We start from the raw sequence: 17241 nt of genomic DNA on the forward strand, positions 1-17241 counted from the left end.
AACCACTAAGTTACCTTCTAGGCCTCTAGCAATCTCATCTACAATAACTTAGGTCATCTCCATTGGAGGTTTCTTACTTTCTTACCTCTGATCCTTAGGCAAAAAAGCACAAAAAAATAAATGTAAATTCTGTATTAAGCTAAGGATTAACTCTTAGATAAGGGTTTCTAGAAATTCATAAGGACCATAAGGGTTTCTAGAAATTCATAAGGACCATACGTGTTTCATTTTGATTGGATGAAAAATTAGAGAAAACCAAAAAAAAACAAACATTTGACGCGTGTTTACTTTTTTTTCCGTTTGTCTCTCTCTCGTTATCGTCGATGGCGAAACGAAAGAAGAAAATCGATTTGTGATCGATTTGAGATCGATTTGGGAGGAGAATCGAGAAGAATTACAAAAGAAACTCGTCTCTACTCCGCCGTAATCAACATCTACACCGCGACTGGGAATCAATAATCAATCGGAGTTTCGTGAACCAAATCGAGCGTATGATGAAACAATGCTAACGAATAAGGTCTGTTCTTCTGAAATCTTTCATCTGTTTTTCTTTTCTTATGGATCCGCCGACAATGTACTCACATGTCTCTTTTGGTAGCTAGGTCTAACGTCGCAGCTGCAAAAAGGTCTTGCTGTTCTTGTTGTTCTCTTCCTTTGCCCCATCAACAAAAAGGTCTCTCTCTCTCTCTCTCTCTCTCTCTCTAGTCTCTATGATGATGTAATTTATCAATTTTGTTAATCCATGTTTGATTCTGTATAATTTTTGATTGAATTTTTGAAACCTTGTTGTGATCTTTGCTCTGTAGAGTGAAGAAGAGAGAATCGAGCAAGACAAGGAGATCAAGGAAAATGTTAGTTTGTTCTTACATGAGAAGGAACCTTTGTTTCTGTTAATCTACTTCTCTCATTCTGTGGTTCTTTGTTGGATGAATAAAATTGATTAGGCGCATAGTGCTAAAGTCTACTTCATGAAACAACCTGTAACTTGTGGATCTTTAATCTGGTTCAATTTGTTTCATTCTCTGTTTTGGAGTTCTGAGCTTTCGGATTAAATCGATATTTTTATTAGGTAATGGGGGCAAATCCATGCCATTCAGTCTGATGGTAACGTGGTAAAGGGTGTGGAGGTAAAGCTTATTGCATCATATGTTTTTTTTTTCCGGAGTAGAAATGCACCCTTGCCCACATTTCACGCCATTGATTGAATGTTCAAAGACGTTACTACCCACAAAATTTTGGTACGCAAATTAATCGAACCAAAAGTATTGAATTATAAGCGAACCAAAAAGATTAAATCGAAATCGAATCGGAATTTTAAAATTCCCGAGTCCAAATAGATATGAAAAACTTTGTAACTGTAACCAAACCAGAAAACATCTGAAAAAATCTTAGTTTTAGAACCAGATCCGAATCAGAACCGAACCAAACCGATTCCAAAAACCAAAAAAAATCCGAACCGAGTAGAAACAAACCGAAACCAATTCCAATTATCCAGAGTCCAGACCTAGCTCGAACCATAAAAGTGTTTTTACATTTGTAGACAAATTTAAAACTTTTAATCATAGGCTCCTAGTCATAGCTATACTATATGCTGTCAAATTTTTTTAAAAACCAACTTTAATAAATATGCGAAACTATAATTTAATAAGTTTAAGTCGGTTACATACTTACATGTATCGATCAAAAACGCGTGACGAATCGACCCGTTGGATGATTTTATTTATTTATTAAGGGGATTTATATATTCTGATGTCTCCCCCATGTGCTTTCCCTCGATTTAATTTTTCAAAAATAATTAAGAATATCGAGTGCACGTACTCGCCACGTCATTTTCATGACTTTTTATATTTTTATAAACCTTATCCTGATAATAATGATATCCTCATTTGTTCCATTTGATTCTTCCCCCAAAATTAAGCTTTTTTTTTTTTTAATTTTATACGTTACCCAAAATTAATTAATTACCTCCGCATAATCATCTCCCTAATTACGCGTTAAACCTTGTAATAAACACCGCATTATCAAATACATTCCAAAAATTACTTGTTGTTTCTATAAATTGCTTTACTATTTATCCAACTAAAAAACATTAACCCGTTTAAAGATACCATTATCCATCTAATTTACTACGTGTCTATTTTTACTAACCTCATTGATATCCAAAACTGTCTAATCCACTCATTCCGAGACACGTGTCCATACCAAAAGGGTAAAATCGTAAACTTACCCTCCTACAAAGATTCTCTTTATAGCCCTTCCCGGTCTTTCCCACTTCTCTTCTTTCTTCTCATCATTTTTTTTTCTTCTCTTAATCTGTAATTTTTTTTCCGAGAATCACTGAGAAAAAAATGCTGGCTGTGTTTGAGAAGACGGTGGCGAATAGCCCCGAAGCTTTACAGAGTCCACACTCTTCAGAGTCTGCTTACGCTTTGAAAGATGGATCTCTTGCGACTCATTTCTCTTCTGTGAATCCAAACTCCGTCACGCTTAACTTCGGATCTTCTGGATTCGTTGCTTACTCTCTTGATAACACTGATCCTCGTGTTCCTAGGTCAATCCCAACTCCTTCTTCTCTTTGATTTTTTTGTGCTTGATCTCTACTGAATCTTTGATTTTTGAAATCCCTAATGTTTCGGTTTCGATTTTTGTTTGTTTCTGGAATCTGAATCGGTTTGATTTGTGGTTATGATAGTTTCATTTCGCTGTTTCGCTGATGATTTTACTTGGATTGACTTTTTATTTTGTGCTTGCGATCTTGGATTTATGGTTTTTTTGGATTGCTTTTGATGATGATGAATTGATGATGAACTGTAACTAAAGATTCTACAAACTTACACTAGATGATGATGATGATGTTGTTATCGCTGATTTAAGATGATTGAGACTGATCTACACTAGTTTTGAGTAATTTGTGGTTGTTGATTTTTGTATATTTGTTTGGTAATGTGATTTTGGTTTCTTTTTTTTTTTTGTTTTTTGATTTTTGGCAGATTATTTACTGTGGTGGATGACATTTTCTGTCTCTTCCAAGGACACATTGAGAATCTTCCTTTTCTGAAGCAACAGTATGGGCTGAACAAAATCACAAACGAGGCCATCATTGTGATTGAGGCTTACAGGACGTTGCGTGATCGAGGCCCTTACCCTGTGGACAAAGTTGTCAGAGATTTCCATGGCAAGTTTGCGTTTATCCTCTTTGATGGTGCTAAGCAAACCGTCTTCTCTGCTGCTGTAAGTAACATTCTTGTCCATTTCTTGATCTTCTTGTTTTTAAGTTGGCTTTATATTGCAAGCACGTTGTTATGGATTTGACTGGTTTATCAATGTGCGCAGGACGCAGATGGAAGTGTGCCATTCTTTTGGGGTAATGATGCTGAAGGACATCTAGTTCTTTCTGATAACACCGAGATGATGAAGAAAGGTTGCGCTAAATCTTTTGGTCCTTTCCCTAAAGGTAACAACTTCACTTTATTTGATTTTGACTCTTTTGAAGTTACCCATCAGAAAGATTGGGATAAGCTATTTTATAGTTTGGTAAACCCATAAACAACAGCAGAAAAAAAGAAACTCTCAAGTCAAACTCAAGATTGATGCTGACTGCTTTATTATGTATTAATAGGTATAGTATATATAGAGATCCAGTTAGGGGTTTGCTAATTCAACGAGGGTTTTAATTTAGACATATTTTATATTGATTGAATGGAAATATCAAGTGGAAAGACTTCCAAAGGTCTGTGTGATTGTTGTTTAGCAATATGACTAAATGATTACATGGTTTTTTATTTGGTGTTTAAAGGTTGCTTCTTTACATCGTCTGGAGGATTGAGGAGCTTCGAGCACCCAAAGAACGAGTTGAAGCCAGTGCCGAGAGTGGACAGTTCAGGAGACGTGTGTGGTGCAACCTTCAAAGTTGACGCTGAGACTAAGAGAGAGAGTACCAAGATGCCTAGAGTCGATAGCTCCCAAAATTGGGCCGGTCATATCTAAACCGGAGTCATACATTATCACAAAGCTCAACATCTTCCCTCTCTCGTCTTGTCCCCTCTCTTTCCGTACATGTTTTGAGTTACATTGAGACAATATTTCACACCACAATGTTTTCTCTCTATTGCGTTCATGTACATGTTTGAGTTGAGGATTTGAGAAGTATGTCACAGTTTTGTGAAACTTTGGAACCATAAGACGAGACTTTTGTTTCTCTGTTTGCGTTACTTAAAAAATAAAATCAATAAATAAATAAGTTTTTTTTTGTTTCATCGTTTGTGTTGACTATATGCTTCAGTTAAATGTTGAGGTTTATGAAGTTCATAACATATACAAAACTATTATAATTAATAAACGTTTAATCAATTCAATACCACTGATTACCTTATAAAACATCTCTTGTTTTCTTGTCACCAATCCTTACATTGACAAACGAAAAACAAAAATCTTACATCCAAAACCAAAAGCAAAAAATGGCGAAGTCTCTTCTCATGGTAATGATGGTGTCCATAGTAATGTTTTACATGGTTTGTCCGACTTTCTCCCAGATCATCAATCCATATACAGACGAGGTACTAGAAGATGTGGCCGATTCTCCAACTTCAGATTTCGAATTTTACGTCGAATCTCCTGATGAAACTCCACTTGAAGTGGCTGATTCACCCGCAATGGAGTATGACACAGAGCTTGCTAGCCATTACTCGCACAAACAGCTCGATTTTCTTGACTCTTGCATTGAAAAGCAAGGCAAGAAATGCGGAGGTCAGGTTTACAAAAACATGTTCGCTGAGTCTCCTCAAATCACTGATGAATGTTGTCATCATATGTTGAAGGTTGGCAAAAATTGTCATCTCGTATGGGTTAAGTTCATATTCACCTCTTATGAGAATAAAAGTTTTGCTTCTAAGGGTATTCCAAAAAGCAAACAGTCATGGAACGATTGTGTCCGTAGAGTTGGTAGCAACATTGGCGCTCCGGTCTCTTTGGAGTATTAAACTGATATTCCCTGATGCTAATGATATGTTTAGGCGTTTTTGGTAATTTGATTGTTTAACCAACTTGTTTTTGCTAATCAATAAGCGAGAGCAATAAAAAAATATTTTACAATCTTATACATCATTCATTCGAACTAGTCCAACATAACTAAAAAATGCATACGCTAAATGATGTTGAATCCCATATGTGTTGGAATTTCTTTCTACTTGTGCAAAAGTAGAATAACTTTTCTTTTAATCAAGTTCTTTAACTTTAAAAAGGTTAGAATCAGGTGTATGTTATGTCTCCTTTCTCTCGACCACACTCTACACCAAGCTTGCTACTTATTTCTTCAATTCTTGTGGTGACAACACCAAATCGTTCATTTTGAAACTCCATCGTCTTCATGCCAATGATATTCTTCTTCTCCGGTTTGTTCACAATAAAAAAAATTTCATTCTCTTCTATCGTCTTAATTTCTTCACTCATGGCGTCTCTCCATGCATTTTTCTCGAACATTTCTGTATGATTGTGATTTCTTTGATGGGAGAAAACAAGCTTCATTTATTTGAGTCGAATCTTCACACTCCTGCACCATTTGTGCTGTTTGTATCTCACTACTTGACTGATATCTACTTGTAAATTCAGAAGTATCCTCTTCTTCCAATGTCACATGCCTCTCTTGACATATCCTCCTTCTCATTTCGAAAAATCATATCATCTTATTCACATATGATTTTTGCACTCTGTTGAGAATATTTTCGTTTGATTGGAAAACTTTTGTGCACCATTTTTATCTTAAAAATCTTATTTCTCTTAACGCGATATCATTTGCGAAACACTAAGCAAATGTTTTGCCGATTGTGATGATGCTTAAGGCTGTATTCTTCCCTTTCTCATCTCTACTTGCCGATTGTGATGATGCTTTTTTAGCTCTAGTAAGATAGTTAGGCTTATTAGCTCCAGATGCTTTGCTTACCACATCCCATGTTAAATAATCATCTTCAAACACTAGATCATACTCAACAGTAGACTCCTCATCCATTCTTCCAACCAGCCACTCATTACAATCATCAATATCTTCTAGGATGATTGGATCAATGGTATCTTTCAGCTTGTAACAACGTTGTAAAATGCGATTGTACTTAACAAACACCAAATCATTCAATCGTTCTTGAGCCAATCGATTCCTTTTCTTGGTATGGAGATGTTGAAACACACTCCAGTTTCTCTCACAACCAGTTGCACTACAATTGAGACTAAGAAACTTTATAGCAAAGTCTCTAAGTGTTGGTGTAGATCCTCCATAAGAAGACCACCACTCAGCTGGTGCTTTTAACTTCCTTTGTCTTTTCGCCATGGGCATCCCAAAGAGTCCTTCAGCATTTTTAAACATCGTCAACTCTGTGTATATCTTATCTTGAGTTGCAAGTTCAGGAACCAACCTTTCAATAACATTGTAGATACCTTTCATAATCTCTTCACAGTTCACCTCAGATTCTAGAGTATACTGAAATTCTGGATTCAGAAAGTAGCCAGCAACATGCAAAGGATGATGGAGTTGACAATCGCATCGCTTATCAATGATTGCAAATGCATCTTTGTACTGTCCTTCCTTCTCATTGAAGGTCTTATCAATGGCCTTTTTAGCCCTATCCATAGCTTCATAAATGTACACCATATCTGATTTTTTTCCCATCAACCAACCTAAGAACCTTAACTAGAGGCCCTGTCAACTTCAGTGCATACAACACTCTGTACCAAAATCTGTCGCTCATGAAGAACTTTTTCACATTCATTACTCTTAAATCCTTTGGCCATTTTGAATCATTCCATTCTTCAGAAGTTACTAAACTCCCCAAGTTTTTCCTCTTCTTGTGATACTACGCAAGTGTGATGAATGATGTAGCAAACCGAGTAACTGCTGGTCTATGTAGATTTGCTTGGTTTGTGAATTTCCTCATCATATTCACAAGAGAAGTGTGACTATAGATGTAGCCGTTCATGTAGATACAGTTCTTGATTGCAGATTTCACCATAGGAAGTTTTCCTATATCCTCCAACATGAGATCTATACAGTGGGCTGCACAAGGAAGCCAATAAAGATGTGGTCGTTTCGCCATTAGCAATTGGCCTACAATAGTAATAAAACACAAAGACTTGTTAGTATCAATCTGAAAAAAAAAATCAGAAAAAAACAGAACCTTATAAAGTAACAAACTCACCAGCTTTTACATAGTCTGATGCATTGTCCGTTATCACTTGGACAACATTAGATTCCCCAACTTCTTCAACCATACGATCAAGCTTATCAAACAGCAAATTAGCATCTTTCACATCTGTTGATACATCAGCTGATTTGATGAAAACTGATCCCTTTGGAGAGTTAACTTAATAATGTCCTTTTGGACAACAGAATCACGCCATCCATCAGACATAATCGAACAGCCTTTAGTTGCCCATTCTGTTTTGTGCTCCACCATCAGATTTTCTGTTTCTTTTACTTCCTTCTTCAAGAAAGGAACCCGCAGCTCATACATAGTTGGTGGGTTAAAGCAACACCCATATTGACCAACTAATTCAAGTGCTTCTCTAAAACTATCAAAAGTAACAGCATTAAACGGAAGCCCTGCATCATAAAACCACCTTGCAATAGCAGCACATGCCTTGTCCCTAAGTTCCTTATCAGATTTTCCAAAAACCTCTTTTTCGTCATTTCTTCCTTTCAAGATATCATGTGGAGTTGGAAGAACATACCTATCCATTGGACCCTTACGTTTCTTGGAAGGTGGCTGACTAGGATAACCTTCATCCTCATCTTCATCTACCATATTGTATATAGTGGCTTGTGGTGGCAGCATTTGAGTAGTGGCTTTAACTTCAGCCTTGTTAAGCATGAAAGTTTTCACTTCTTCACTCACACTATCATTAACTAGTTTGCCGGCAGTAACATTCCTAAAAACACCAACGATATGCTGCTTTGCACGTTGAACTCCACCATTTGTGACTTTCTTACAAAAGATACACATAAAGTTACCATGTTTACCAGAAACTAGAGTCGTATATTTCCATGCTGGATCTCTAGGCTTAGTAGGATCAGACATGATGAGGAGTTTGAAGAAAGAAGAGTAAGAAGAAAGAGTAGGGAGAATGGAGAAAGAGCTAATCGAGAAAAAGGCTGGAGATGTGAGAAGAGGCTGAATACGTGAAAAGTAGTTTTTAATTTTTAGCAATCAAATATGTACGCATATATTTCGGAACAGTATAAGGCAAATAAATATCAACTTTTAACAATTGTTACCTTTTATTGCAATAGGCGCCAAAGCTCCAAAGCGAGATTCACATCAAGGCGTCTAAGGAGCGAGCGCCTTTGCCATATAGCCTCGCTTCAGCTACTAGAGGCGGTGAACCATGAGCATACTCTCGCCTTGAGCCTAGGCGCGCCTAGGCCTCGCCTTTTAAAACACAGATTTAATCTTAGTTTTAAAAATAAAATTAAGTTTTATAATTATTCGAAATAGTTTGTTACTGTTTCCTAAGATTTCTGGAATAATAAATGGAATTTGTTAAATAATATCAAAAACATTCTTTTATTATTTTATAAACTTTTTTTTTTGGCAAACAAAAAGAAAAGAATATTATTTTATAAACTAATATAAGCTTTTCTTTGGTTAGTTATTAAATTAAATAAAATGCAAAGAAATTTTTGTTAGTATGCCACATGATAGTAGGGTTAAACTTGTAACAACATTGCTTAAATAAGTATATAGAGACTAGATGACAACCTGCAATTAATATGCACGAAATATTTACGTAAATTTTGGTTCATTAATAACAAAATAATAATAGTATCTTTCTTTGATTTACTCTACGTATTTTACTATTTATATATTTAATTTACTTAGTTTTATACTCTGGTTTTGACTATAGTCGATATAGTAAACCTAACGACTTACCACTATTAAATTTTGAATATAATTGCATAAATCGGTTATAATTGGTAGAATCAAGAAAATCTGTACTTACCAGTGATCCGATTTACTAATTGTAGCGGTCATTTTTAGAATCACATTTTTTATTTCTCATACTATATTGAATAAAATATGTTATTTATTATTTGATTTTAATAAGATATCACTACACCAGAACAAAAAATGTTTTAAAAAAAATGGAGAATGACATGGAGCTTGCTCACCATTACTCGCACAAACAGCTCAATTTCTTGACGCTTGCATTGAAAAGCAATCACAAAATGCAGAGATGAGGTTTTCAAGAACATGTTCGTTGAGACTCCTTAAATCACTGATGAATGTTGTCGTGATATATTGAAGATTGGCAAAGATTGTCATTTCGGATGGGGTAAGATCATATATATTCACCTCGTATAAGTATAAAAGTTTTGCTTGTAAGGGTATTCCAGAAAGTAAACAAACATGGAACGATTGTGTCCGTAGAGTTGGAAGCAACATTGGTGCTCCGGTCTCTTTGGAGTAATAAATTAATATTCCCTAGTGTTGGTGATGTGTTTATGCGTTTTTTGTAGTTTGACTGCTACCAATTTGTTTTTGCTAATCAAATAGCCAAAGCAATAAAAAAATTATTTTACGTTTTTATACACCATTCATTCGAACTAGTCCAACATAACTAAAATATGCTAAATGGACTAGAGGCTACAACTGTACAAATCTGTATAAGTTGTGGACTTGTGGTGTAGCCTCGGATCTACAGGCCACCATACTCTTATCCTTGAAACCACCAAGTCTTCACCATATTTTCGAGCAACGTTGATCTTATCCTTTACTGAACGGCTTGAATAAGGTATGCTCTTATTCTCGGCAGAGGAAGGCCCCTTATAACGAAACATCTTCTGGGTAGTGAGGAAGTGAAGAAGAATGAATATGTGTTTGTGTTTGTGTTTGGTGTAAGTTTTTTTTTCTTACAACGCATTATATAACACACTCATTAACCGACATCTGTTAATACTTAATACACATACATTTTCACATAATAATAATTAAATTAAGAGAAAGGCCAAAATTAATTATCACTAACAATCTGTAATAACCCTTGGGAAATCAGAGTAAATCTCGAGTGGAGGTTTGGTTGGTGACTTTGAAACTGTAAGCAACTTCCTCTATGTTCTCTTTGAAGTTGTTAACAACATCAAAGTAGCTCCAATTTTGGATCGTCGGTATGCCACTAAATCTGACTCCATTCAACGGACCGGTCGTTACAATACAATTACAAACTCTTTCTTGCACGATTAAACTCAGGTAGCCCTTGAATATCGCGTTTGAACGGTAAGTCCCTGCTTGAGGGATCATAAGGGCTTCTCCAAGATCTGCCACTGATACGTTTAGGATAGGGAAGTGAGAATAAGGACAGTGAATAAGAAAAATGCTCTTTAATATAAGACAAAGTGAGACAAATGAGAGAATTGTTCGGAGTCTCTCCCCTCCCCTTACAATAGTATTCTGATATTCGATGACCACTCTCTTCCCTCTCCTGCCATATAAGTACTACTACCAACCCTACGGATCCTTTGTCTCTACACCAAAGAGCCGTTGAGGCCACAAAGCCGTAGGACAAGGACATTAACTCTACCTCGATTATTATAACTTAACTATGGTAACTTTTCCAAGAGGCCTGCTATCTTCTCTTAGACCTACTGGATTCTCCTAAGTGGACTTTAGCCACTTGGGCTTCTCTTTCTCCTTTGGTACTGGTAGAGGATAGGAGGGTGTTGAGGTCTATATGTATCATTACCCTCCCCTTTGAAATTCACCTTGCCCTCAACGTTGAAGAGTGGAAACTGCCCCTTAATCGTACTGACCCATTCCCAAGAGCTTTCAAAATCCGGTAATCCCTTCCATTTGATCAACACTTCAGCTGGTCCGGATCGAGGGTTCTTGCGTGTACCTAACACCATTTCCGGCTATGTCTCGAGGACTGCTTCCTCTGTCAACTGTGCCAGTATGGACGATGTCACCAACTGATCCCCGACTGCTTTCTTCAGTTGAGAAATGTGGAACGTGGGGTGTATCTTGGCCTTTGGTGGTAATTTGAGACGATAAGCCACAGCTCCAACCCGTGCTTCCAACCTGTAAGGATCGTAGAAACGAGCAGCCAACTTCTCATTTGGTCTCTTGGATAAGGATCAACGACAAAGAGGCCGCATTTTGAGATAAACCTGGACCCCCACCTGAAACTAAACCTCCCTGCTATGAGCATCCGCTTGTTTCTTCATTCGCTGTTGAGCATTGTGCAAGTGTTCCCTGATCAACCCCAATGAAGCATCTCTCTACTGCATCTGCTTATCCAAATCAGCATTGGCGGTAGAGCGAGTCTCGTACTAAAACAGTGTAGGTGGTTCCCTGCCATACAACACCTGGAATGGTATTGACTTGAGAGCCGAGTGGAATGAATTATTGTAACACCATTCTGCCCATGGTAAGAACTTAGCCCAAGTTTGTGGTTGTTCACCCGCCAAACACCAAAGATAAGAAATCTGGAACGTGGGGTGTATCTTGGCCTTTGGTGGTAATTTGAGACGATAAGCCACAGCTCCAACCCGTGCTTCCAACCTGTAAGGACCGTAGAAATGAGCAGCCAACTTCTCATTTGGTCTCCTGGATAAGGATCGACGACAAAAAGGCCGCATTTTGAGATAAACCTGGTCCCCCACCTGAAACTAAACCTCCCTGCTATGAGCATCCGCTTGTTTCTTCATTCGCTGTTGAGCATTGTGCAAGTGTTCCCTGATCAACCCCAATAAAGCATCTCTCTACTGCATCTGCTTATCCAAATCAGCATTGGCGGTAGAGCGAGTCTCGTACTTGAACAGTGTAGGTGGTTCCCTGCCATACAACACCTGGAATGGTATCGACTTGAGAGCCGAGTGTAATGAAGTATTGTAACACCATTCTGCCCATGGTAAGAACTTAGCCCAAGTTTGTGGTTGTTCACCCGCCAAACACCAAAGATAAGTCTCCAGGCTTCTGTTAGTGACCTCTGTTTGCCCATCGGTCTGAGGATGATAGGCAGTACTGAAGCATAGGTTTGTTCCCGACAACCTGAACAGCTCCTTCCAGAATTGGCAAGTTAAAACTCTGTCTCGATCAGAAACGATGGACCTGGAAAATCCATGTAACCTCATCACCTCTTGAATGAACAAGTTTGCCACCTCCGTCGCTGTAAAGGGATGTTTGATCAGCAAGAAGTGGGCATACTTGGATAGCCTGTCCACCACCACCAACACTGCATTGTGTCCTCCTGATTTAGGCAAGCCTTCGACGAAATCCATCGAAATGTCCTCCCAAACTCTTTCTGGAACTGGCAAAGGTTGTAGCAGACCAGCGGGAGTTAGTGTCGAGTATTTGTAACGCTGACAAACCTAACACGCGGCCACATGACGCTCGATATCTGTCATCATCCCTTCCCAAAAGAATAGTTCTCCTATCCTTTTCTGAGTCTTTAGAATTCCTCCATGACCACTGAATTTTCCCTCGTGGAATTCCCTCATAAGTAAACCCGTGATAGCTGAGTCTTTGGGAATCACGAGTTTACCATGTCTCAGCAGACGTCCCTGAACCAACAAGTAGTCAGGATATGATCCCCCATTAGCACGCAGGTCACCAATGATCTTTTGAAGATCCTTGTCCTTATCAACCTCGGAGTAAATCTCCTCCAACTGTACCGCCGCAGGAACAGACAGGGCAAAGAGTGCCGGGACTACTTCTTTGCGTGACAAAGCATCGTCAGCTTTGTTCTCGAGACCTGGTTTGTAATGGATGTCGAAGTTGAATCCCAGTATCTTAGTGAGCCACCGCTGATACTCTAAGTTGATTTCCCTCTGCTCCAACAAGAACTTAAGGCTTTTCTGATCAGTTCTTACCAAAAATTTCCTTCCCAACAAGTAATGGCGCCATTTTTGTATAGCCAAGACTATAGCCATGAGTTCACGCTCATACACCGACTTGAGCTTCTGCCTATTTGTCAACACGGCCCCTAGACCGATCCGTGAAGCATCAGATTCCACCACAAAGAGTTTGGAAAAGTTTGGTAAAGCCAAAACCGGGACTGTTGTCATGGCGACCATAAGCAACTTGAAGGCTTCATCAGCTTTGTCTCCCCATTCAAACTGATCCTTTCTGAGCAACGTGGTCAGAGTACGTGCGATCACCCCGTAATTCTGCACAAATTTGCGATAGTACCCAGTAAGCCCTAAGAATCCTCTCACAGCTTTGATGTTTGATGGTGTCTCCCACTCTACCATCGCACTGATCTTGCTAGGATCTGCTGTGACTCCCTCAGGGGTGATAACATGCCCCATGTACTCGATTTGATCACTACCGAACTGGCACTTCTTTTGGTTAGCGTATAAGCTGTGCTTGTGTAGCATCTGAAGGAATTCCTTGAGATGCGCTTTGTGTTCCACCAAGGTTTTGCTGTAGACTAGGATGTCATCGAAGAACATCAGCACAAATCTTCGTAGGAATGGACGGAAGATGTCGTTCATCAGTGACTGAAACGTGGCGGGGGCGTTTGTCAGCCCAAAGGGCATTACGAGAAACTCGTAATGTCCATCATGTGATCAAAATGATGTCTTTGGTATGTCCTCTGATCTCACTCTGATCTGATGATAACCAGAGCAAAGGTCCAACTTCGAGAACACCCTTGCACCATGGAGTTCATCTAACAGCTGGTCGATCATTGGAATGGGATAGCTATCCGGCACCGTGGCTTTATTCAGGGCACGGTTGTAACGCCCCCGAACCGCCGTACGGCCGGACAGGACCGCGGATGGCACCGGGATGCCACATGTGTGGGAACCGCACCCTGGTGGTCTGGTCGAGGGACGGAAGCTGCAGCTTCCCGACCAGTCCTCCTGGACGCGACTCTGCCCGCGGCTGAGGTTCACTTAGGCTTTGCAACCCTTGCGTCCCATGCGCGTTGTGTTGACTCGGACAAGGCCGAGTACTATTTGCAACTTGTCATGTTTTCCCCCGAAAACCGAATATATATTACTATAATAATTTATTACATTGGAAGTAAGTGATCAAAGCAATATACATAGATAGTCGGTTAGTTTTACATAAATCATTTAGGAAAATATAGGGTTTTACAAAGAACACAGAAAACCCTATCTGGTACCCTAAAGTTTGCTCCAGCTCTAGACTCACTTAGGCTTCCTGCAAGACAAAATAATATCATGAGTAATCTAAGATTACTCAGTGAGCCTCGGCACCCCTTTCCTAAACAGGATTCTACTTCCCCAACCCGACTACCCCAGCAAGCAAAGGAAACAAGCAAGGCAGCAAACAACAAACAATCAAAGCAACGCAACAGAAATAATAGCGGATGCAATAAGCAACAAACAAGCAAGAGAGGTTAGAACAACGCGACCTGACTCAGACAATCCAAACTCGCTATTCACGGAGAAAGACCACTAAAGGGAACAAGGACTACTTGGACACTTTAGACTCTTAACTCTTACACGACTCGCAAAGACGACTAGAATAAAACAAGGGATACTTGAAATACTCTAGACTCTTTCACCTAAAGGCCCTCGATAATCTGTTCCGTTCCACAACATTTCCCATGCCGAAACCACAAAGGTAACCAGCATGAGCCCACATAAATGCTACATCGTCATGTAGCGGTCACACTAGTAGCTAGCTAGTCTTGACATTGTCCCGCGCGAGTGGTCATCAGGAACTCTCGTGAGACAAACCGCATTTGGAACAGAAGATCGACTACTCTATTCTAGCTAGGACTTAAGAAAGAAATTCGAGAGACTTAGCTAAAATACAAAGAACCATTCAAGCAAGAAGATCAAGCAAAGCAAGCAAGAAAATCAAGCAAGATAACATGCAACAATCAACAAGCAACAAAAATGACAATTCATGCAACTTAGATTGTTCTACAAGCATTCAACCAATTTAAGCAACTTAAGCAATTTAATGCAACAAGTTCACTTATGCAAGCAAGCCAATTTTTAAGTGATTTAACCAAATAAATCCTTTAAGTCCATTACGCATGCAAGCTAACCTCATGCAGTTTTATGCAATAAAATTGCAAATAAACTTCACCAATTTAATTTATGCATGTAACTGATTTTAAGCAAGAATTATTGCATGTAAAATCCTTCAAGTTCAACCATGCATGCAAACCCTTTTTCCCAATTTTAAGCAAGTCTAAATTACTTAAAATGCATCCCAATTTATTTTTGCATGGTGATTCCTAGCTCAAATTCTATGTGCATTTAAACATGAATCTAGCATAAATCCTACCATATTGTGCATGCATCAAATTAAACTGATTCTAACATGAATCTAGTCTAAATGCAACAAGCAAAGGGTACATGCAAGGATGTAAAGATCAATGCAGTCCCCACACACAATTACCGCGGATCAGACAACTCCCTACCTCGCGTCAGACAGCGTCTTCACAGCATCTCTTTCTCGACTCTCTTCGCCCGCAAACAGCGTCTCCTTCTCTTCTCAACGGCGTCACCCTCCCAAACAACTCTCTCCTCTCTTTGAATTTGAGAGCAAGATCAAAAGCTTTAAGTGTTTAGGTTTGAGAAAATGAGAAAAATGATCTCAAGAGGGCATATTTATAAGTCGAGCATCCCCCTTCTCTTCTCCTTAGTGCGTTTGGAAAAATGACACATTTAGCTTTGCATGTGGCGCGTGTAAACCAAACACCGGCCACTTGGCAAGCATGAGCTTGCATGTGGCGCGTGTATTACACTTGCCCGTGCATGAAATTTGATTGGTCCAAATCATAGGTAAACAATGATTATGTCGCCACTATCTCTTCTTTCTTCGGCAAAAGCTTTACCGTCCTTTCGTCCGGTAAACACGGCATCGCTCGGACACTTCTCTGTCATTGCTCGGTCTTGGTCCGGACTGCTTTCGGTTCCTCCAGACTCCCTCGGTCTTTTCTTGGACAACTCTCGGACATCTTGGTCCGTACTCCTCGGTCCTTCCCTTCCCTTCCGGCACTTCTCGGACCGTACCATCTTTTTCGGTACTTGACTGTCTCTTCCGCGTATGCAGTTTTCCGCGTAAACCGCCAACTACCGATCGGTCTTCAGGTCTCGATCGCTCATCCGGTCACTTCGGTCTTGGCTCAGCCATCCTATGACTCGCGAATTTTTCCTCGAACATCCTTCGACCCTCTTTCTTTGTTTTTTTTCCTCTTCCTTTCTAAGTCTTTTCCGGCCATTTTTTCAAACTTTTATTTTGGGATTTCTACCCTTAGTGAGGGTCACTACAACGGTAGTCCACACAAAACCTCCAGCTACCGTCTTTCTTCTTCACCAACAAGACAAGACTGGAGAAAGGGCTTCCACTCTCCCTAATGATTCATGCGGCTAGCATGACCGCTATATGTCTCTCTATCTCCTCCTTTTATGCATGAGGATACCTGAACGGCCTAACACTGAATGGTTCCGCTCCTGTTTTCAAGATGATGGCGTGTTCCTTTCCCCGGGATGGTGGTAACCCTTGGGGCTCAGCAAATATTTGAGCAAAGTCCTCCAGCATGGATCGGAGCTCAGCTGGGGTTACTGTCTCTTCTTTTTGCAACTCCGTTTGTAAGCACCCATAGTCCACCCACACGCCTTCACCTTCGTCTCTGACCGCTTTCCATAGGGCTTTGAGTGAGATAGCTGAGTTCCGCAAGCTGTGATCACCATGGAGCGTCACCCATTCTTTTCCGTCCATGAAACCCAGCCTTTGTTCCTTCCAGTTCACCTTCGTATCCCCGAGAGTTTCCAACCATTGCATACCCAGTATAACGTTTGCTTCTCCCAAATCCAGTGGTAGGAAACTGGTGACCAAAGTATACCCCAGAAGCTTAAGAGTAACCCTTTGGCAGACACCTTCCCCTCTCACCAGAAATCCAGTTCCCATTCGTACCCCGTAACTACCTGTTCCCTTTGTAGTGATGCCCAATCGTTGAGCCAAGGAGCGAGATAGGAAGTTGTGGGTGGCCCCACTGTCAATCATCACCACCACATCTCTCCTAACACCGTTCCTCGTATCTTGATGGTTCGAGGTGAGGAGATCCCTGCCGTAGATCGCATCGACAACGCCGCGAACTCCGGTACTACCACCTCCTCCTCCACGCACTCTCCATCTTTCTCGATCTCAGTCTCCTCCTCCTCCTCGGAAGCAACCACCAAGACTTGCAACTCTTTATGGCGACACCGATGATCCGCGTGATAACGCTCATCGCACCAGAAACACAACCCCTTAGATCGGCGCTCATTCG

The 17241-nt window shown here is 40.0% G+C and overlaps 2 protein-coding genes and 1 pseudogene across 2 annotated transcripts; 2 read left to right on the top strand and 1 right to left on the bottom strand.

Moving 5' to 3' along the window:
- The first annotated feature begins 272 nt into the window (after positions 1-272).
- Positions 273-4256, top strand: LOC104760573 (stem-specific protein TSJT1). The gene is made up of 7 exons (XM_010483516.3): positions 273-517; positions 603-673; positions 807-851; positions 1070-2551; positions 2991-3231; positions 3334-3454; positions 3797-4256. Exons 4-7 carry the CDS (start codon positions 2349-2351, stop codon positions 3985-3987), a joined length of 756 nt encoding a protein of 251 aa, XP_010481818.1. The 5' UTR covers positions 273-517; positions 603-673; positions 807-851; positions 1070-2348; the 3' UTR covers positions 3988-4256.
- Positions 4257-4457: 201 nt separating this feature from the next.
- Positions 4458-4979, top strand: LOC104763144 (protein DOWN-REGULATED IN DIF1 11-like). Its single transcript, XM_010486557.2, has one exon. The coding sequence runs from the start codon at positions 4458-4460 to the stop codon at positions 4977-4979; it is 522 nt and encodes a 173-aa protein (XP_010484859.1).
- An 821-nt stretch (positions 4980-5800) lies between these two features.
- On the bottom strand, positions 5801-8063 carry LOC104763145 (uncharacterized; annotated as a pseudogene).
- Positions 8064-17241: the final 9178 nt, after the last annotated feature.

The sequence above is a fragment of the Camelina sativa genome, chromosome 18 (assembly GCF_030686135.1).
Source record: "Camelina sativa cultivar CO46 ecotype springtype chromosome 18, ASM3068613v1".
Lineage (NCBI taxonomy): Eukaryota > Viridiplantae > Streptophyta > Magnoliopsida > Brassicales > Brassicaceae > Camelina > Camelina sativa.